General features: G+C 33.0%; 1 protein-coding gene across 5 annotated transcripts in view; it reads left to right on the forward strand.

Annotated features, from left to right (window-relative positions):
- Positions 1–23,713, forward strand: part of Usp7 (Ubiquitin-specific protease 7) — a 780,393-nt gene that overhangs the window by 603,422 nt on the left and 153,258 nt on the right. For 4 of the 5 annotated variants that reach the window (XM_089595056.1, XM_089595061.1, XM_089595059.1 and 1 more), the window contains one exon: positions 13,983–14,150. The exons of the other annotated variant lie outside the window; for it this stretch is intronic. In XM_089595056.1, the coding sequence (XP_089451182.1) occupies positions 13,983–14,150 (168 nt within the window). The remainder of the gene's footprint in view (positions 1–13,982; positions 14,151–23,713) is intronic. 5 annotated transcript variants of the gene reach the window in all.

The following is a 23,713-nucleotide window of genomic DNA, read 5'->3' on the forward strand; positions in this document are numbered from 1 at the left end:
TTAAATACTCATAAAATAATTGTATTTTAAAAATTAAGAAAAACCGTTCTACAGTACTGTTTTCTTCAAAAGAATAATATTGCATGTCCGTGAATCTCCCTTCAAGACGTTCGTCACACATAGGTTTTTTGACAGGTAATAACATGTAACCTTGTAAAAAAATCACGTCAAATGGCATTCATATGATCTGTAGAAACCTTCAAATTTTTTGGTATAAAAGATTACTTTTAAATAAACCTATTAAATTTTCAAATTGATTCATAAGTTGACTTTTAAATAAATTTAAAAAGAGGGGATCAAGTATGCTTAAAAGTATGCAAGTATGTAAGTATATCCACATGAAAAAAACAATCGCCAGTTTTGCTGCACACATTTGCTTTCGTTTTACTTCTCGATACTTTTTCTGTGGTAACTATGTGAAGAACGTCTTCAAGCAAAAAAATTACTCAAATTACGAATGGACAAAATGTGGAAAAATAAAACACAATAAAAATTAATTATTATGTTTGTACAGTACAAATTATTTTTTTTTTTTTTTTAATTTTGAAAAATATGAAATAAGTGTGTAAGCAATTATTCATGTATTAGTAAAGTATTAAAGTAATGCTGATTAGGTAAGTATTTTCCAATGCATAGGAAAAATTCTCTATTTAAAAATACTAATTTCTATGTTTTCAAGAAAAAATGTTTAACTAAAAAAATTAGTTTATTAAATAAATTATTTATCATTTTAATTCATAATCAAACTTAATGAGTTAATTCACTGTGAATAAAAACTTACATTAAAAATAAGCCACATACCACATGATAACATGTAGTAATCGAACGTCCTATGTCGAGATTGTTCATAGCAGAGTAGGTAGGGGCCTTGACTAGTGTGCTAGAGGTCAAGGATTGAAATCTATTTTAAAAGTATTCTTTTTAAAGCGAAGCTTTTTATGGCACGTTTAGGATCTTGGTTTAGGGAGTGACTTTCTAAAAACTGATATAATTTTGCGACATAGTCACGTGATCTCTCTTTCCTACCTCTAGCGGCTATGAATTGTACCTACTGACTACAAGGTGGCATCTCAAGTGGTGCTGCCAATGTCGAAGCTCAGTACTAATTTTGCCAACATGAAAGCATTGGATCTTTTAGAAATGGCACTATTTTCATTAATTACAATTCTGTTTTCATGTGATGATTTATGGAATTGGGATTTCTAACATGAATTTAGTATACTTTATCAAATTCAAATTATTTTGTAGTGAATACTACATTTTCTTCGTTACATAGTCGAAATTAATCACATACTAGCCAGGCAAGGTTAGTCAGCCCATCAGACGTGCCATATATATAAGGGACCATTCATTAATAACGTAAGGTTCTCTGGGGGAGGGGGGGTTCTGAAAACTCTACTTGCCCGTATCTGGGAAAGGGGGGGAGGGTACCACATTCTTACGTAAGATTTCGTCTATAATGAATGATAAAATTATGTACAAATACATAAGATAAAAGAAATCATTATTTATATGATTTTGAAAATCCCGCTTGATTTCTGTGCTGGTGAAAAATGGCGGCTGTAGAAAGGACTACACTTTATTTCATATTCTCTAGCTGCCACCGTAAATATATATCAGCAACTTCGGCGCCGCGTGTGTCGACTGTCAGATGTCAGCGTGAACCAGCACTTGTTTTTTCTTGCCGGGTATCTACAATGGCTACGTACAACGATTTCTACCAAGCTTTCAACAAATGTTACGCGAGTAAGCTTACAAAAAAAAGGATTCAAGATGAGTGCAATAAGTATTGGAATAATTTTAAGAAGCAGTACACAGGAAGCGAGCTGAGCAGTGCTGTCGAATAGAAAATCTTAGACTTAAAAGCTGAGACGTAGTCTACTTAATCAAGTCTCGTTAATTTTTTTACAAAGGTAACGTATACGATTTTTTTCTAATTCTTTTCTACTGGACCAGTAGGTCAGTTGGACTGGCCTTGTTGTTCATTGCGAATGTTGTGGTTTTTGTTGCTCACGATTTTTCTAAGAACAAATTTGTATACAAATATATATATATATATATATATATATATATATTCGTGCGTACACTATACTACTCTAAAGTATACATACTACTACTTTAAAATAGGCGATATTCTGAGCAGGAAGCCACATAAACGGAAAATAGCAATTTAAAATTAGTACGCAGTGATAACAAGTTTTATGTCTTTTTTATAGGCATCCACTTCATCAAAAGTAACTAGTAGTAGCGAGTCTCACCATTCTGAAAAAAGCTGCAGCAATCAAACACCAACAAACAATTTTGAGAAAATTCTTGAAGAACCAATAAAGGATTCTTCCGATGCCCAGTCAGAAAATCTTCTGAAGCGCAAGTTCTCAAATCCAGCGCAGGACGTAACAGAACGAAAAATTCAAGCATTGCAAGGTCGATTATCATCCTCTTTATTAGCGAGAGACATAGAGATATATCTTGATAATGTGAACGATTAGAAGAAAACCCGCAAAGAGCTTTCAAAACAGTAGCAGATACTTAAAAACGAAAAAAATTACGTAAAACATCAGGCTAACTATCGATAAAAAATCAAAGAAAAACTTGCGAAAACTGGCTCTTTGTCTACTGACATTGGCGAGCGATCAGAGGCTGGACGTCCTCGTTTGTAAGAAACTCAGAAAGGTTTGCTATTAAAATGCAATTAAAACTGCAGCAATTTACGGAAGCGCAGCTCATGAACGTTGTCAAATAGACGAAATCAACTGTTGCAAAACATTAGATGAGTTGCAATCTAAAGTGCAGGAAGCAGTATATACTATTTAAAGAAGTGCTCTTTACACTAAGCTTATACTGAGAAAATTCTCGCACTGGGCAAGGGTCACGCCACGCAGTGACAGTTCCTGTTCGTCTCTTTATACCCAGTAATGATTTGCACAAGCAACATCATGATGGTAAATTTTGCACTGCCACTTTAAGAAACTTGGAATCGCTTGCTTCGATATTGGGACCGAAGCAATGTGCCTTTTTATCTCAGGATGAGAAGGCACGCGTACCGATTGGAATCACCGCTGCTAAGGAGCAACGGTCTCGTGTGATGCACGTTGATTATAGAGTTCAGCTTCCAGACCACGACTTTGTTGTTGGGGAAAGACATAAGCTTATACCGTCTGTCTACGCTGGCATTTGTATCAAGCCCAATGGCAAGGGTGATCCTAGTGATGTTACCTATAGCGGCCCGACATTCATCACTATCCGAAGTAGAAAACACGCTCAGTCTACTGCAACGACTCATGCTCATGGTTTCCATACTCTACTTGCAGAGCCTAGCTTTTCGAATTTGCTGAAAACCGATGAGGGCGATCTTGAGCCAATTGTGATTTTTACTGTCGATAGGGCTCCAGATGGAAATCCAAGGTAGGTTTAATAACTTGACTACTTTCATGCACACGTTATTAATTGGGCTCAGACAGAGCTTAATTAACTTTTTTCTAGGTTTCCCAAAAATATCGTCTTTGCAATCCATCATTTCAAAGATTTTAATTAAGATGCGATTTTCATAACAACAAACGCTCCAGGGCGTAGTGCTTTTAATCGTGTTGAGTGCAGGATGGCACCATTGAGTAAACAGTTAACAGGAGTTGTTTTGCCACACGACACCTATGGAACGCATCTGGACTCTTGAGGAAAAACCTCCGATCCCGAGCTTAAGCTTCAAAATTTTCAAGCTGCTGGTGAGGCTTTGGTAAACCTCTGGAGTGAGTTGATAATAGATTTATTCCCTGTAATGGCGCATCATACAAGTTTGGATGCGGAAACAGTGATACCAACGCCTGTAGGTGCAGATTGGTACTCTAGACACGTTAGAGAGTCACAATATTGTTTGCAGGTTTGAAAGAAAAATTTTCCTTGCACCTGATTTTAGTTAAAGTTATCCTGTATGTTTTTGATTTATTCACAAATTGTAAAATGCGACAATATTGATTGTTGCGGGGAATCACGCAGTGACTTGAAAATGATTTTAAAAAATGGTCTTTTTCCTTCACCCGTTCAATTTGTACATGATGCCGAAACAGGTAGACTGCGCAGGTTGAAAGCTTTGGAAAATGTTCAGAACGCCCATTTCTTGCCACTATTTCAATTAATAGTAGTTCAGTCCTTAAATCCTAGTATTAATGAGACTCTGCCGTATAATTTTGCTTGCCCTACAATACAAGGTGACGTTGAGTCTGGACGTAGAATATGCAAGGTATATAATTGTATACAATGTGTTTTGTCATGGTTTAAATATCCAATATTCAATGTATAAATCCTTTTCGCATTTCATTTTTTGCAGACGTGTGGATTGTATTTTGCATCAAATTCAGCGGCACATAAACACAATCGTACTTCCTGTCACCTGAATCTTTGTACCAATCAAGAAATCGTCGAGGTTAACTACAGGCACTCCCAGCGTGTCGCAGCTAAAATCGCGAAGCGCGGCAGAGAAGTGCTGTGCCGTAAGATCCATCCTCAAACTGGTGGGGAAGACGTCGAATGGTTAGAGGAAGATGAGTTGCCAATGGACATGCCAGATAAAGTAGCATTTGCTGCTGATACGTCTGATGAACTGCCAATTGTCTCTGACTGGGCAACATGGCTAGCCCAAACTTTTAGCCCAGCCGACGAATAAAATTATAGTATCCAAAGTTTATCTAGGTTTAATGAGCTTCGTTTTTTTTATTTGTTTCTTACATCTAGTCGCTCATTGTGCCATTAACTTGTAGTTTTTTTATAGATATTAGGATGTTTGTAATTTAGTTCAAAATTACCTCATCTTACCTTAAGTTATTACGAATTGTCTAAAGAAAAAATAATCATATATCTTTTAAACAAATGCCTGTGATTTATGCCAAATAATAATTTTTCTGTACGTTGAAATCGTATAAAAAATGTTTGATAGTAAATGAAAAGAACAATTAAGTATTTGATGCTCTTTACAAAAAACATAGACACAATCTCACTTAAGAAAGGGGGGGATGTATTTAAATTCTCACGTGTTCTTACGTTGGGGTAGGGGGGGTCAAAAATGACAAAAATCGCCCTTACGTAATTAAAGAATGGCCCCTTTGTAGATTTAACATGTTCTGTTTACTCGAAGAGCCCCGTGATCATTGTTTTATTGTATTTTTGCCGATTTGTTTTCTCTTAAATAATTTTTTTTAATAAACTATTTATTGTCGTATAAGAAGTACCGACTTCATAAGCTACTACATGAAAATAGGATTTTTGTTAATTAAAATAAAATCGTTTCCATAAGATTTAATGATTTTTTGTTAGAAAAATTGGTACTGAGCTATGGTTTTGGCGGCGTGCGCCACTTAAGATAATCTCGTAGTTGATACATATGCAGTACAGTGCTGCTGCTACTGGCTGGCGATTAGCTCGCCAAGTTAATATCTTTGGCTTAGTCCTACTGGTAACAAGTCTATTCCTATACGGAGGAAAATCCGTAGAAAAATACTGCAGTAAAATATCCTTATACATCGTCAAACATGTGCATGCACGGACAATTACATGTAAATGTATTCGTAGTACCTGTATAATAGTATGTGTCGCCGTACAGTATTGACTCGACCACGCGGGAGCAGACAGAGAGCTCGACTCAGTGATACTACTATACATGGGGAGAATCACGTCAACTGTCCCAGCGCCGCGGTGGACGGCCCGCGCTGTCGTCAAACACGACGTTTTCAACTCGTCGTTTCGGTGTCAAAACTTTGATAAAAAAATTATCTAAAAACATGTTCTTATGTATTTTTTTCTCAGCTTTACAGTGGTGGCATCAGTTTTACGAAAATTTTTTCCCATAACCTCGAAAAATGCACTTGTTTGAAAAACACGTTTTATCTCCATGATCTTCAACTTTTGGAATTTTTTTGATAGTCTAGATCGAAAGATGAGACATTTTTAGGTAGATATCGACAATAAAAAAAGAGGGGTTTTTCGTTTTTATAACGTATTTAAACGACGAACGAGACGATGCGAGCCGCGGCGGCTGGGCCACGCGCGGCAGCAGCGCGTCCGCCGTGTGTCTGTTTGGCTATATAATATATAATGTAGTAGTGGCGATGTAAACAACAATTAGTTAACCAGGGTTTACAATGTATGAATAATAAATGTTTTTAAAAAATTTTTTCATACATACAACAATTTTATAATAAAGAAATAAATAATGATTGATATTGATTAAATATTAGATATTTACATAAATAAAGTAAAAAATAAAAACAAATTTGTTTTACTTGGTTCTCTTTTTTTCTTTAGGCATGGTAATCGAAGTGACACTTGTTTTACGTTCTTTCAGTTTCGGAAAAATTTCATACTGGTTACTCAAAGAAGTTTTCTTCAACATTAATTTATCATCCTTAATGGGGATAAACGCATGATAATTCAGTGTCCCTGGAATCAGTTTCGCACTGGAAATTTCGTCTTTTAATCTCAAGGAAGATTCTTCGTAGTCAGATTTGCTACTAAAAAAAACCTTCGTTTCTTTGCAGTGTTTTTCCGCCCAGTGAAAAAGATCTTGTGCCGTTAGAATATGATTTCCGGAAGAAGGTTGCAAACTCGAACTTCTAGCTCCACGTTTTCAATTCGCGCCTACCCCATCACATCCTTCTTTCCCGTGAGCAGTCGCGCGAAAGTGCCACTCCGCTGGAATCCCAAACTCCTTTTCGTGATTTAACAGGAAATGAAAATTAGTTTTGTTTTTAAAGTGTTGCGATGCGCCGTCGCTCACATAATAAATTTTTTTTGGATTGAAATCTTTTTTTAAATAATCGACGATAATTTTTTGGTAAACTTTTATGGCAACCGTGTTGTGCAAAAGGTTATCCGATATCACTGCTAAGCTTTTGTGTTTTAATTCATTGTTTTCTTTATAGGATACAACGCACGTTATTATCGTAGCCTGGTTGTTATTCCAGTGAAAAGACTGTGCCGAGTTTTGAACCACGAATGGGTAATTTTCTGCAAAATCAAAGCTAACAATAAATTCATCGTCAACCAAATTATTTTTTAAATTTTTTACGAATAATGCTTGTTTTTTAGCGAAATAATCATGTGTCTTCAACTTTATTAACTTCTTGCCAAGTAAATCAAAAAATTTACGAATTCGGATTTCATTGGATGTTATCGTGCACCGATCAGTTTGCGTTCACGCGTCATAATTAATTTTAAAAATTCCTTCAGCTTCTAGCGAATCTAATAATAATCTTCGAAGTTTTCCGAAATTTGGACAATCCAAACATTTTCCTAAAAAACAATTTTCGGAAGGATTATCGCAAACAATGGCGTTCAAACAGTCCGTGGAATTTTTAAGAGGTGTTGCCGTGGGTTTCGTTAATTCTTCTAAATTGAGTGCATCTAGCATCAGTTTTACGTTTTCGTGATGCACGCATACGCAAACGTTATGCGTGCCACTACTTCCGGCTAAGATACAGTGAGGAGGTCTGAGCTGTACGAATTTTGTGAGACCCACTTTGACATTTTCATGCTCTTCTTTGAATAAAATGAATAGTTCGTTCAAATTTTCAAGTAATAATCGTTTTTGTACATGAACACATTGACCATTATCCTGTTTCACAGAAACATAATCTTTTAATCCAGGCATCAAGTGGCTGACACTGTCACGCTCGTAAAAATTTTTTACGCAGACCTCAACATCAGCAGATAAAACTTTTCCTTTTTTTTTATCGGGTCATAAAAGTATGCCACGTTCTGTAACTAAATTTAAAGCTTGCCTAGCTTCTCTATCTGTGCAACCAAATTCTTTCATAAGCTCTCTTCGGTTTCAAAATTTCGGGGCGAGGGTGAGCAACGTGATGATGCAAATTTCTCTTTAATTTGCTCCAATACTGCGATGCCTGCTTTACGATTCTTCTCATCCTGAATACTTTTTACAGATTTATACTTACAGGCTTCTACCTTGCACTTTAGACATATCAAAGCATTATTTTGAACAAGCGGAAATATTTCTTTCAAAGATTGTGGAAAAGTAATCAAACTCTTCTTGACGTTATGGTTATCTATATTCAATGAATTGCAACATTTCACCATCTTGAGTACTTGAAATTGAAAGCGAGTTATAAAAAATCAAATCCCTTCTGAAATATACTGATGAATGCGTAAATATAAAGCTCACTTTGATTCTCTATTGCAATCACATAACCTACGTAAAAAAGTTAAAAAGAATAACATTACGAATTAAAAATAACAATAAAACCTACGAAAACTTCGACTTCGATAGCACAACCTCAAGTCATAAAAATAACAAATACTAATATTTAAGTATTCCATCGAAACTTCTTGCGAAGTGCAAACCGTCATGGTTAGGTGTATTTGTTTACATCCTGTCAGAGAGACGGTAGCAGACGGCGCGCTGCTGCCGCGCGTGGCCTGGCCGCTGCGGCTTGCATCGTCTCCATCGTCGTTTAAATACGTTATAAAAACGAAAAACCCCTCTTTTCTTATTGTCGATATCTACGTAAAAATGTCTCATCTTTCAATCTAGACTATCCAAAAAATTCCAAAAGTTGAAGATCATGGAGATAAAACGTGTTTTTCAAACAAGTGCATTTTTCGAGGTTATGGGAGAAAATTTTCGAAAAACTGATGCCACCACTAAAAAGCTGAGGAAAAAATACATAAGGACATGTTTTTAGATAATTTTTTCATCAAAGTTTTGACATCGAAACGACGAGTTAAAAACGTCGTGTTTGACGCCCGCGCGGGCCGTCCACCGCGGCGCTGGGATAGTTGACGTGACTCTCCCCACATACATACAGTGGTTACTCCTTACTGCACATGAGGTAAGTGTCCCTATTCGTGGAACGTGTCCCTATCCATGGAACATGAAAATTCATGTATTTTTATGCAACATATTCGATAAAAAAAAATCATGGGAGTATTACGTTTTATTTATTCTTATTAGTTTACAAGAATAGTTTCATTATACATGTGATAAATAACCAATCTTAAAGATAATTACATAAATATGGACAAAGTTGAATATAACCTTTCTTTAGAACCGTACATATTATGGTACCAAACTTCCACGAATAATTTGTCTTATTCTGACTAATAAATACACGTTAAATAGGGCGTGTCTAAGTGTGATCGTATGCTTCGGCATGTATTTGCATGTGTGTATCTACAGACATTATTGGTTCAATTAATGTTGGACAATATTTTACTGCCACAAGTATGAGGCAGAATCGCTTCTGTCAGGGGTCTTTAAACTCTTCACGCTCGGTTTTTTTTAAAGAATTGGTTATAAGAAAAAGAAATGCAATTCGATAAAATTGAACATGTGTGCTGTGCATGCGGTAGCGTTGTGTAGTGCACTGGGGACCGGAAGTACGGTAATAGGGGTGGGGTATAGGAGGAATAACATGCAAAACCCATGTCCGTCACACTTTTTCTCAAGGTCACCAATCTGAAATTGTTGATTCACTGTCACGCAAAATGCGCCTATAGAAGTATAAAACCTTAAAAAGTCTGAAAGAAGGGGTGTCCTGTAAATAAATAAAATAAACAATGAAATGAAACAAGAGTATTGCTGCCCTGTTGGTTGCATCTATTTTGGCGAAGTCAACTTATTTATTAATTATAAGTTTACGAGGAATCGTGGCACAAAAAAAACTACTTAATTGAAGAATAATAAACTAAAATTTAAACAAAAAAAGAAAAATTTTTTTAAATTTATTTAAACGGAGGATGGGAAAGAACTGGGTAAAATAAATAAGAAATGCAATTCGATGCACTGATTATGAGCCACAAACGAAGATATATTTCTTGGCTCAAGGGAAAAACTCTGAAGAGAAAAACCCAAGAGAAAAAAAATTTACGACAATACAAACGAGTGAGGTTGAACTCTAATTTCGAGATGAAATACCCTGGAATGAAGAGTGTGTACGTATGTATGTGTGTAGAAAACGTATACATGCGCGTCCGCACGTGTCTCAAAACACTGACGAATTGACAAACGTTGCACGGTCCGTGAAGCGGATTTGTGCCGTGCTTTACTCGCAGTATGCCGAGGTCCTTGAAGATGATACAGATGACGATGATGATTAAGTGAAGGAAAGCGTGAGAGAAATTAACCCTGAAAAGGTGAGACCCAGATGCCCGTGTGCGTGATAATGATGAGAAAAGATGTAGAAGCCAATAGGACTAACATAATACCCAACTATGCCAAATAGTCGAGATCGCAGTTGACAACTGTCGACCGCTCTGTATAGACAGATAGTTCGGAACTGACCCGGCGCGCCCACCCAAAGTAGTCGCAAGACCCCCCTTCCCTTTTAATTCTCCCACCTGCTGCAGTCGTCAGGACCCGTCAATCCCTTACACCTTACACGAAAAGGCCGCGTACATCCAAAAAGAGAGAGAGAATTTTATTTAAATTTTAAATTTTATTTAAATTTTGATAAATCACCTTATAAGTATCTAATGTAAATCTTAGAATACTTGTATAAGACAAGAGATTAAAAACTTTTACATAAAAGAGATAAGACAACTGAAATATTAGAATATATGGTAGATTTGATTATGCTCGTGATAATATAGATAAAAGTTCACAACAGGATTTGTAATGAAAATATGTAATTATGTTTTTTTTTTTAAGACACATAAGCAAATCAATGTAACAAAATGTTCTGCATTTTCAGAATACACGGCATTATTCGAAGCTACAACAGAAATATCATTTATTAGAAATGTATTAAAAGTAATATTTAAAATGTATTTTTACACGCAAAAAAGTATGCCTGTAGATAGCTCAGGAGCGATAGCTACAGTAAAATTTGGTAATCCAGCAAAAAATTCAGAGCATATGTAAGTGCAAAATCATTACGTAAAAGAAAAATTATGAAAAGGAAAATATTGATAAAATTAAAATTGATTGGAAAAAACAATTTGGCTTTGATACTTACCAAAAGTCTACAAAAATAAAAGTTCTTGAAGAACATAAGCATGTTACGACAATGAAACTAAAAGAGATAAAAAAAAATTGAAATTTAAGACAAAATAAAATGAACAAATGAACTGATTATAAAATTGTATACAGCTCAGGCTGAACATTCAAGGAGGCGTGTTGTAAAACAGTGTAATATAGTGTTGTCTGAACAAACATTTAGAAAAGAGATGTAACAACATCCCTCAGCATGTGTTAACTAAAAGCTTAGTAAACATTTTTTTGTAAAGATTGAAAAACACTCACTAGTAGAAGAAAAAGACTATAGTTAGCCAGTTATATTTCACCAGGTGCTTAAGAAACATCGCTGTATTCACAATTAACTTATTTAATTACTTTTCTAAATATATCAGATATGTATTAAAACACTAATCCAATGTCCATTCATTACTATTTACTTTGTCCTGGAAGTGGAAGATATAGTAACATAATAGCTTTTACGAGGTCATATAATTTTTTTTGTAGACATTAAACTGAAGGATAATAATATTACACTATTTTTAATGTTTTATACTGTTGTTAAAAGTACAGAACAAAAAGTTTTTGTAAAAAATTTTAATTACTTTAATTAATATACGTAGTTAAGATTCGAATAAGTTATAAAATACGTAAATTTGTATCTTTTTTTGTGTTCTTATTTGAAGACTTTTCTCATTTTCAGAGAATTGTGGGCTATTTTTTTTCTTTGTACATTTTTAATTAGGGGACACACGTTTCTTTCTACCATGCATTACATGATTACTAAATTCTGACTTATGACATTCGATTTATGAAATTCAGTACGTGGAATAAAATTGATGTTTATACTTTATATTTTGTTTAATGAGGTACCACTTTATTAATATTTACAGGATCCGCTGCAGTGATTGTAAGTTATTTAACAAACGAAAGTTTAATTAGATTTCAACAAAAAAAATTGCTTGATGACAGTAACAATTTATTTTTTTTTTACTGAGATTTAAACACTTCGTCCAATACATAGTCAACGACCTAGAACACGTATTGAGCCTTGATTGGCTAGAGATTGTATATCAAACCTATTGTCAATCGCCAACAGCAGACGAAGATATAAACCATTTAAAATAACGTTGCGAGTTGTACTCTTGGTGGGACTGACAATCATGAGAGGAGAACTGTACATGGACGCACAATAAACTTTGTGTGCATATAGAAAAACATCCTGCAATCTGTTGTTGGCGATGAGATTGAGATGGAAATGTATGAAGCCTGCTATATAATCTTTCTCCTAATATAGGATAATTCAACGATGGATTCGGGCACTCAAGAAATAAAACACTGTTAATAGACAATACTACTTAAATTAACAACCTAAAAATAATTACTAACAGGAAGTCAGCAACAAATACAGTAAGATACATATTTATAACATGAGAATTTTAAATGTTCTCTTACAATCTTTAAATAGGGTCTCCAAGTCATACATTAAAAATACAAAAGTTTTTTACCAAACAGCTTCTATCTCTTATCTTTTTTTTATTAATTTTAATTCTGAAGTTGCAAATATTTATGGAAAACTTCCAAATAGTATAGTTTTACGAAACTTTCTGAATGGTTTTAAAACTAATCAAACATTTAATAGTATGTAATAAATAGTGCAACCTGCTGAGATAAAAGAATGAAGCACCAGGTTATTTCTTACTATGATTGATTATCGCTGTATTCTCATGAATATGTTAAGGGTAATTATGTTAAGGATGCATGTGACTTGAATGGCGGTAGCTTGTCTTTTAGGAATTGATGTAGATAAGTGACAGATAAGTTTCAGATTATTTTCTGGAGAAATTTTCTGCGCTGCTTACGACGCATGAGAGGTCTCATGATGCATCTATTTACTGCATCATTAATAATAGTAAAAGTTTCGCTGTGTTTAGTTTTGTTTCCATATGTACAATCATTATGAGCATATTAAAAAAAATTTTTTCTTAGTATTATGAAGAGTTTAAAAATACTGGTAAACTTGGTTAAAGCACGAATGAAGGCAGTTGGTAATGAACATATGAAACAATTAATTGGCATTGTATTTTTTAATTAGGTTAAAGATGTGAAGGGGTGAATTTTTGAATAACTGTGTCAAAGCGATGGAGGACATGCATGCAGATAATTGTGCAACAGTACTAAGAATCAACTGTATAACTGAAATAACAATTTTTCCTTATGATTTATTTAGTTTCTTTCCTATAACAAGTAAGACCCTATATCTTTATCTGTAGATAAGACTAAAATTAATTAACATAAAATGAACATTTAAGTCATGAACAGATCAAAGAGCACGCAGTCAGAGGATTTTACAAATAAATTACAAAGAACACGTAAATTATACATGTACAGTTGCACACGTGACCAATTAAAAATATGTTACTGTACTCCATACACATTGATAAATAACTTTTTTGTCGCTGAAATGATATTTTTTTGAGACATATCATTAGACTTTATTAATTCGTTTATAATCTCAATCGTTTTTTACTTTTGCTAAATAACAAAAATTCTTGTATGTAAGACGAATGGTATTTGATTCATAGATCCTTCTTACAAGATTTATTGTATTTTGCGACTTGTTGATTTTAAAATTGTATGGTGATAAAGGAATTGTATTTTTATGAATTACTCACTGTACATTATAAAAACAGGTACATCATGTTTGCCATTTTTAAAAAATTTTAGTAAATATTTAAAATAAGTAGTATTCTTTTTTCATACTGAATAAAAAGGTTTGAGGTTTAAGTTTTATAAATAAAACCTAATTTAATAAGAGTAAAAGTTAATTCAGTCATTTATTCATTCGTGATTACAAGAAAAAAAAAAATGCTCTTTTATACGTTATAATGCAGTAATGTTAATTTCTTTATTCCATGAACATTGAAATAATTTTTAATAAACTTTATAAACTTTGTTATATACAATACTCTTTTTAATAATTTTCTTCAGTTGTATTTATTGAAAAAACCTCTATTTTCAGGGATTTATCTTCTAGAATGGAAGTAACTTTTTGTGATAAAACTCTGCCAAATGATGTTGGATTCATCCTGGAACTTTCTCAGAGAATTACATATGAGCAGATGGCTAAAGCAGTTGCGCTAAAACTAGGAACTGCTCCCTATTTACTGCAGTTTTTTAAATGTCAAAAGTAAGAATTTATGTACTTCACTAATATTTTCATAAATCGTAGAAATTTTAGGCTTTACATTGATAAACCTATTTCTGTTCTTTTGTGAAACAAAATATAGAAGTAACACGGACCCACAAAGAAAAAAAAAAAGTTTGTAAACTTGGCATGGGGAACATGTTTTCTTGCGTATTTTTTGGTGCTGTTACGTAAATTTTAAGAAAATCGCTGTTTAAAGTGAGGAAATTAAAGAAAAAGTCTAAAACACCTTATTCATTATGTTCAAGTTCTTAATAGGCCAGGATCATTGGTATCACATGTTTCAGTGTACAAAAAAAAAAATAAATTGCTTACATACCTACCCAAAAAATTGAGAAAATTAAAAGTTTTAATAACACCGAAACCTTAAATAGGTTGAAGGCTTATACCTCAATATATGTTTTATTCGATTTTTTGATCCTTTACGTATCTTTTTATCCTCGAAAGGTCTGCGTAGTGGATTTCTTCTACGTTTTCTATTTTGTTTCTCATTTGTCTGTCTCTTGAGTTTCCCTAGCAATAGTCGGTCATCATATTCATCAAATTAATATCCCACCGTCCTTGATAACGTCTCTCTATTTCTTTAATATTCTGATTAAATCGCTCACCTTGCTCTTCGCTGGAATCTCGGTAACTTCCTATCATATTTTTCACAATTCTTGCGTATTAATTATTCTTAGCTTTTTTAAAAAAATTTTCCACGACAGTTGTGAAACCAAGCCATGTTGATTTTTCAGTAGCGGTCCTAGTAGTCACAAAAATTTCATCCCTCTACAAAGTACGGATTTGTGGTCTATTTAATATACCTTGTTGGACTTTGGCATTCGACAATTTATGGAAGGCATGCTTGATATATCTGAAGCATTGCCCTTCTTTGTTTGGAGCCTTAACGAACTGTTTTATTAAATCTAATTCAATACGCAAAGGTGGCAAAAGAATTTTACTCGGCTCAAAGAACGGCTGCTTTGTGACATTCTTTGAGCCAGGCTGTAAAGATGTTCTAGATTTCCATTCTTTTTTAACGTAATGTTTTTGTAAATCCTAATTGTTGACCCGGAATAATTTATGAAATGTTTAAATCCCCACAAATTAGCGATTTTTGCTTTCATAATTAAGTTTTCTCAATACTATTTCTATGCTCGTATAATCTCTATAACTCTATGCTAGTAAGGTGAGCAACTGTTATTGGAGAAAATTTATTGGTATTGTGCAATAAGACACACTTGAGACTCCTTGTAGAGGAGTCTATGAACAACCTCTACTGGTCAACTTTTCATGTAGCTGGTTTTAGTTCATTAATTAACCCATGTACATTGTGGCAATAAACTTAATTAGAGTCTTGAATGAAGAATCTCAGGTACTTTTTATCTCATAACAAAGTTGTAGTTGTGCCCATGGACTCACGTTGTGGCCACTAATCACTTTTCACCTTCAGGCTGAAAGTTACTTAGATTCCTGGAGTCCAAAGACTTTAGCAAGCAATGGTGATAAATAGTAGTTTTCTTGAGGGGCTATTTTGTGGCTAGAGGGTTTTCGTAGAGTAGCTTCGGTTGAATTATGATTCTGTGACCTAATAGACCATATTTTTATGGGTCTAAATTTGCATTTTCTGCTAACTGAAAATTACTTTAGCCACGATCTCCGTGTTTGCTGCATTCGCCTACGAAGGTTTAGGTAGTACGATAGAACAAGGTAAAAAACCGTATACGCTACACGGAACGAAATTGCTTTTGGCTCGGGTGGCAATTATACACTAAAAGATAATGCCCCTCTTTTGTCCCTTGTGGCGTGATGCCGTAATATCTATTGTTTTACGTTAATAAACATGAAAAGTTTTAAATTTAAAACAATTTGATTTCTTTCTACGTACTTTTAAGCTTTTTTTCCTAGCGGTACCTTAGCTTTTGATCTACTTAAATTATTTTAGCTTTTGTTAAATTTATGGACACCAGCAATAAAATGTTTCTCTAGTAGTTTTTGCACCTTACCTTTAACTTGTTCATTCGTTTCTGTTACACTTCGTCTTTCTCCTCCTTCGACTTATTTCTCGCTGATTATTTTTTTTTTCACACAATTCATTACATTTTAATATTTTTTTACACAATCTGTGATAATACTCTTTTTGCCTGACCTCTCCTAAATTATCTTACCTTAACATCACCTACTACTCTTATATCTCATTTTATAATTGCCAGTGTCCCCAGTATTTTTCTGTTCCTATTATTTTTTCTTAACTATGTAGTAGTCAAAGAAATTTTTTATTCTCTATGCGCCAACCTTAGGTGTAAAAAGTTGTAAGTTTATTTTCGTAAATCTTAAATTACTTAAAATTCGTTTGTATTACTTTTATTGCATTTTTTTGGAATACAAAAAAACCGCAAATGTAAAAATTAATTCAATTTAGTATTCCTTCCCAAGTGCAAAAATAAATATTTAAAATTTTTATGAACATGAATGTATTTCTATTGAACATATTCAATAAAATATTTTGAAATCTGCTCATAGTATTGTTTTTCTTCGAAAAACACTTTTATCAACATTCTAAAAGATATGAAATAATTATATATTTCCATCGTAGACTTCATAAATATTTAATAAAACTTAAACGTTTAAATTTTACTTACTTTTTTATGACATGTCTTAATATACCTTCTTAGTGAATCATTCCTAGACGATGCTTTTTTAGCGAATCATTCCTAAAAAGAATCTTTCTGAAAATAAGAAATTTAAATCCTAAAAAAATAAAAATTCTATTCGAACAGAAATAAACAATTAAATAAGTAGTACGTTGAACACAAAACAAAAAAGAAAATCTCATGATATCTCAATAGTTAATCATGCTGAACCTAAACAATTGAAAAACTCATTAGATTTATATCAAACAAAAGGAAATAGGTTATTCAAAACATTTTCTCTTTTTTTTATGCTAAAGACTATTTTCATTCTAGAACACGATTGATGATAGTTAAAAATGTCGTCAAAAATGTAACTTTTATGTCGATTTTATTGACGGAAATGAAAATTCAAAATATGTAAAAAATTCTAAAAATTAGTTTGAAACAATCATTAACTCAGGAACTCATGGTACGTCAATTTAAATACAAAGTTTTGTTGATATACTAAATCTAAACATTACAATTGTTGTTTAGAATTCTATGTACGTGTTATGTTTTGGTGATTCGTTAAATAATTTAAAACTGAATATTCAACTCTCAGGATCTGTGGATTCGAGTATATTTAAGTTATTGTGTCATCAAAATAGTAGTATTTGAAAAAAATTATGAATTCTCATACATATTGAATCTAAAGAAAAAATAAAAAATTAAATTTAAAAGTAAAATAATATATTTGATAACGAAAATTAAAATCAAATTTAAAATAGTACTCTAAATGAAAGTAATGATTTATAAGTAAATCCTGCGTTTTATGGTAAAATGAGTAATAAAGTCTGTGTATTGTTTAGCAGTATTTTGGCCAGTAGAAAAAAAAAGTCAACGTGTTGTCATAAAGAAGAAGTTCGTCTTCGTTCGTTGAGTGAATGTTATTTAGAATTAAAAGAACTTTTACTTCATGATAAAGATTTTAGGATACTTATCAGGATCTACAATAATGTGTTCAGTTTTGCAGTTTTCACCTTGGCTCAAAGTCGGCAAGACCGTTTTTCATCTGACACTAGTCTTTCTTAATGATCTTAATGTCAATGTGTCAGAATTATTTGTTTTGCATATTGAGCTGAATGTAAGAAAATGGATGCATTTACAACTTTTGAATTTTTGCCCATCACTGGGAATATATTACGTTTGAGCCATAAAAAAAAAATTTTTTCCACTAGATTTTTTTTTTAGAAATTCTTCAAGTCATTTTAAATCACTTACAGCAGATTCACCCATATGTATGTGTGTATCTACAGACATCATTGGTACAATTAATGTCATATAATGTTTCGCTGCTACATATATAAGGCAGCTTCGCTTCTGTCAGGGGTCCCGAGACTACTCACGCTTTTTCCTGTAAGAGATTAAGGATGAAGTACTGATTATCTTAAAAATCACTTAAATAAGAGTGATAAACTAACTATGTTACAACATTATTTTCACAGACTGTATTACAGACCAAAAAAAACTTATTTTTATCTATTTTTATATGGAGACGGCTGACATGATGAGTTTTTTGTTTATTCTTAAATTATGATTAAATATAACCATTTTAATTATTTAAGATATTATCAAAAAAATCTTTTTATACTTCCATCTACATACATCAGGAGTCCAAGATATATGCAAAAACATTATCAAGACGCAATATCCATAATAAGAAATCGTGGTAAACCAGATTTATTTATAACAGTAACGTGTAATCCTAAATAAAAAGAATTAAAGTTCATTTCATTAAAGTTTCCTACGAATACGACACCAAATGATATTCCAAACATAACTGTAATATTTCACTTAAAAAAAATGTCAGTTTTGGATGACATCATTAAAAACAATTGATTCGGTAAAGTCTGAGCATCATACGTTTATACCATCGATATCTAAACACCCCCCCCCCTTTCTTAAGTAAATTGTGTCTATGTTTTTTGTAAAAAGCATAAAATACTCAATTGTTCTTTTCATTTACTATCAAACATTTTTTATACGATTTCAACGTACAGAAAAATTATTATTTGGCATAAATCACAGGCATTTGTTTAAAAGATATATGATTATTTTTTCTTTAGACAATTCGTAATAACTTAAGGTAAGATGAGGTAATTTTGAACTAAGTTACAAACATCCTAATATCTATAAAAAAACTACAAGTTAATGGCACAATGAGCGACTAGATGTAAGAAACAAATAAAAAAAACGAAGCTCATTAAACCTAGATAAACTTTGGATACTATAATTTTATTCGTCGGCTGGGCTAAAAGTTTGGGCTAGCCATGTTGCCCAGTCAGAGACAATTGGCAGTTCATCAGACGTATCAGCAGCAAATGCTACTTCATCTGGCATGTCCATTGGCACCTCATCTTCCTCTAACCATTCGACGTCTTCCCCACCAGTTTGAGGATGGATCTTACGGCACAGCACTTCTCTGCTGCGCTTCGCGATTTTAGCTGCGACACGCTGGGAGTGCCTGTAGTTAACCTCGACGATTTCTTGATTGGTACAAAGATTCAGGTGACAGGAAGTACGATTGTGTTTATGTGCCGCTGAATTTGATGCAAAATACAATCCACACGTCTGCAAAAAATGAAATGCGAAAAGGATTTATACATTGAATATTGGATATTTAAACCATGACAAAACACATTGTATACAATTATATACCTTGCATATTCTACGTCCAGACTCAACGTCACCTTGTATTGTAGGGCAAGCAAAATTATACGGCAGAGTCTCATTAATACTAGGATTTAAGGACTGAACTACTATTAATTGAAATAGTGGCAAGAAATGGGCGTTCTGAACATTTTCCAAAGCTTTCAACCTGCGCAGTCTACCTGTTTCGGCATCATGTACAAATTGAACGGGTGAAGGAAAAAGACCATTTTTTAAAATCATTTTCAAGTCACTGCGTGATTCCCCGCAACAATCAATATTGTCGCATTTTACAATTTGTGAATAAATCAAAAACATACAGGATAACTTTAACTAAAATCAGGTGCAAGGAAAATTTTTCTTTCAAACCTGCAAACAATATTGTGACTCTCTAACGTGTCTAGAGTACCAATCTGCACCTACAGGCGTTGGTATCACTGTTTCCGCATCCAAACTTGTATGATGCGCCATTACAGGGAATAAATCTATTATCAACTCACTCCAGAGGTTTACCAAAGCCTCACCAGCAGCTTGAAAATTTTGAAGCTTAAGCTCGGGATCGGAGGTTTTTCCTCAAGAGTCCAGATGCGTTCCATAGGTGTCGTGTGGCAAAACAACTCCTGTTAACTGTTTACTCAATGGTGCCATCCTGCACTCAACACGATTAAAAGCACTACGCCCTGGAGCGTTTGTTGTTATGAAAATCGCATCTTAATTAAAATCTTTGAAATGATGGATTGCAAAGACGATATTTTTGGGAAACCTAGAAAAAAGTTAATTAAGCTCTGTCTGAGCCCAATTAATAACGTGTGCATGAAAGTAGTCAAGTTATTAAACCTACCTTGGATTTCCATCTGGAGCCCTATCGACAGTAAAAATCACAATTGGCTCAAGATCGCCCTCATCGGTTTTCAGCAAATTCGAAAAGCTAGGCTCTGCAAGTAGAGTATGGAAACCATGAGCATGAGTCGTTGCAGTAGACTGAGCGTGTTTTCTACTTCGGATAGTGATGAATGTCGGGCCGCTATAGGTAACATCACTAGGATCACCCTTGCCATTGGGCTTGATACAAATGCCAGCGTAGACAGACGGTATAAGCTTATGTCTTTCCCCAACAACAAAGTCGTGGTCTGGAAGCTGAACTCTATAATCAACGTGCATCACACGAGACCGTTGCTCCTTAGCAGCGGTGATTCCAATCGGTACGCGTGCCTTCTCATCCTGAGATAAAAAGGCACATTGCTTCGGTCCCAATATCGAAGCAAGCGATTCCAAGTTTCTTAAAGTGGCAGTGCAAAATTTACCATCATGATGTTGCTTGTGCAAATCATTACTGGGTATAAAGAGACGAACAGGAACTGTCACTGCGTGGCGTGACCCTTGCCCAGTACGAAAAATTGTGCATGATTCGTAGTAAATTGAGTGCTCTTATTAAAGATCTATCTGTACTATGACATAAAACTAGATTCCCTAGAATTTTCAGCAACCAATCGCTATGTACTTATTATCATACGTACTGTGCTTATGTTGATTGAAAATAATTATGTTAAGTTTTATGTAAGACAGTACAAAGACTTCTCGACGTTGCCAGTACTTTGTCTTTTGATTTCTGACATTTGTCCAAGCAAGATAGGATTATAATCACTTAATTGATGTATTACAATGACATTTGGCAAAGAATGAATTAAATATTTTATTACTAAAACCTTGATAACGACCAAAATAATTCTAAAAAACATACGATAAGAGACGAAAAGTTTGTTGAATATATTGAGAATTGGAAGAGTATTTGTAGAACAAAAAAATTTTGTCAGTAGTCTTGTCCAGCGTTATGTCTGTATTGATTCCAAAGGAAATGACAAATCTCTTATCTTCTTGTTTATCTTGGGACTGTATTGAATACTCACGTATTTTAAAAGTTATTGTGCCAAAGTTGAAGATTGTTGTATCAGAATATTTATGATTCCTAAAAGAAGAAAATCAGCTAATGACTGTTTTAAAATATTTATAATTTGAGTATTTGTTTAATACAAAGTGTAATACTTGGTTTACGTAGTTAAATAATAATTGTAAAAGCTAACTACCTCACAAACTTAATTTATGATCAGAGTGATAATAATATGCGTTTAAACTTAAGTATATTTGATGATTCTGTAATCACAAGCGATTGAAAATTAGTAAAGTATCATTGTACGAATATTTTGAATGAAAATAATTTTATTTTGACAAATTTTGCATATACTTACAGCAAATTTCTGTGTTTTTTATATCTCCACCTATACTTCTTCATCTTTTTTTGAATTATTCCTTTTCTACTTTTTTTAATTATGGAAGTTTTCCGTACATGATTTTAGGGATCGTACGTCAGTTCCGTAGACATATTCAAATGGGGAAGGTGTTAAGTTTAGTTATGTGGATGTTAATGCTGGGGGTAAGAAGTGTGCAATTGTATTTACCTATGATAAAATACTTTTTTTTATTCTAAAATATCAGTTTATCTTACAGATTAAGATAATAAATCTTGAATAATAAACAGATTAAAATAGATAAAGTCACGATAAAAGTTGAAAAACTAAATTATTAAGGTGATATTCGAGGGAGTTGGCGCAGAGTGCGTGGAAGGGAAGATATACATACATACACGTTTATTATGACGTATACTCACACTCTACAAACAAAAGTCCATGTATATGTATACTTGTTGAGCTCAGTTCATTTTTGCACTTTGCGTGCTAACTCTAAACAACTGTAACATAACAAAAATAAAATAAAAATTTTTCATTAGGTTTTTACATGAAAAAATCTTGTTTCCTGAAAGTTAATGAATTTTTCTTCATCATTTCTTTTTTTTTCTTTTTTTTCCTTTTTTTTTTTTTTTTTTTTTCTTTTTTTTTTCTTTTTTTTATATTCCGTTTATTTTCTATCAACAATTGATATTAGAACGTTGATAAAAAGAAATTACATAATTACCTTATAACTGTGATCTGAAATGCTTGCATCTGTATTTTGAAGCAAATGAAGAAATCTTATTTGGAATTAACCTTAACTTTTTAAAAAAAATTTCTATTATATAAAGGAGAAATTTAATAATTTTCTAAATTTGTTTTGCAATGTTTGTTTAAGTGATGTCATAAGTGTGCCACTTTTTAAATATTGCTTGACACATGATGCATTTATTATTTATTAATCACAGATGACATAATATATTATTATTTTATAAAGAGTTTTATTTAAAACAACTAAAATGCTATATGATAAAAAACAATAAGAAATTAACAAACTGCTTACAATAATTTTTTTATTTTTTAGTACAGTTGTAAATGAACTCCATCTTTTTGCCTTCTATGAAAACTTTAAAAAAATGTTTCGTTATTACTTTTATAATGTTTCAACAATATTCGAAGTATATTTCTTATTAATCATGTATAATTTACATATTTAAGAGCTACATATTGTAAATAATATTTGTCACCGCAAATGCGTGTATTCACAGATTAAATGTATCCAGAAGAGGTGCAAAAAATCTTTACCTTTTGTCTACACTTACCTACTAACTGCAGTAGCTGGTCTTGTTTTTGAATTAGCTACTGGCGATAAGGAAATAAATTAAATGTTGTGCTAGTATTAATTATAATTGTCGATTAAAAATTTAGATATATTAAAATTTTTATTCCTGATTACATGAAATAGCACACAAGCTATTAAAAATTTAAAAAATAGTATATTTTTCCAAAAGTAAATTGTTGTAAAAGTAATTCGTCTATTACGAGTTATATACAAGGGTGTACTTTTGAATTTGTATCGAATGTTATCAATCAATTGATGAAGTTGTATAATTCGATTTTGAGAAATGAATTATCATCAGTAAATTAAATTATTTTGTGGCATTTGTACGTAAAAACAGAACTTCATCAGGCTTTCAACAAGCCACATCACAGAAGCCGTATCTGCAAGTAATGAACCAATGCTACGAGTCTCCTGGAGTGCTCCTTGTTGCAACCAGTTGAGTGAAGAGTTCGTTGCAAAGTTTTCTCATGCTTTGACTAGCTGAAATAATAGACCTCCGTTTTTCAGCAGCTTCATTCTCTTGCCTCTCTCTTACTAGTGGATTAATTGGTGGAAACGCTATGGCTTGGAAAGGATCCTCATGACGCTATGTTGGCTCTTTTTGTAGACTCTTCGTAACAATGTGGACTGGTGTGTGCAGCTGCTGCTAGTAGTTGGTGCCTATTTTAAAATTAT

Source organism: Copidosoma floridanum, unplaced genomic scaffold (assembly GCF_036245765.1).
Source record: "Copidosoma floridanum isolate Cflo_tuat_1 unplaced genomic scaffold, Cflo_Japanese_pri ptg000024l, whole genome shotgun sequence".
Lineage (NCBI taxonomy): Eukaryota > Metazoa > Arthropoda > Insecta > Hymenoptera > Encyrtidae > Copidosoma > Copidosoma floridanum.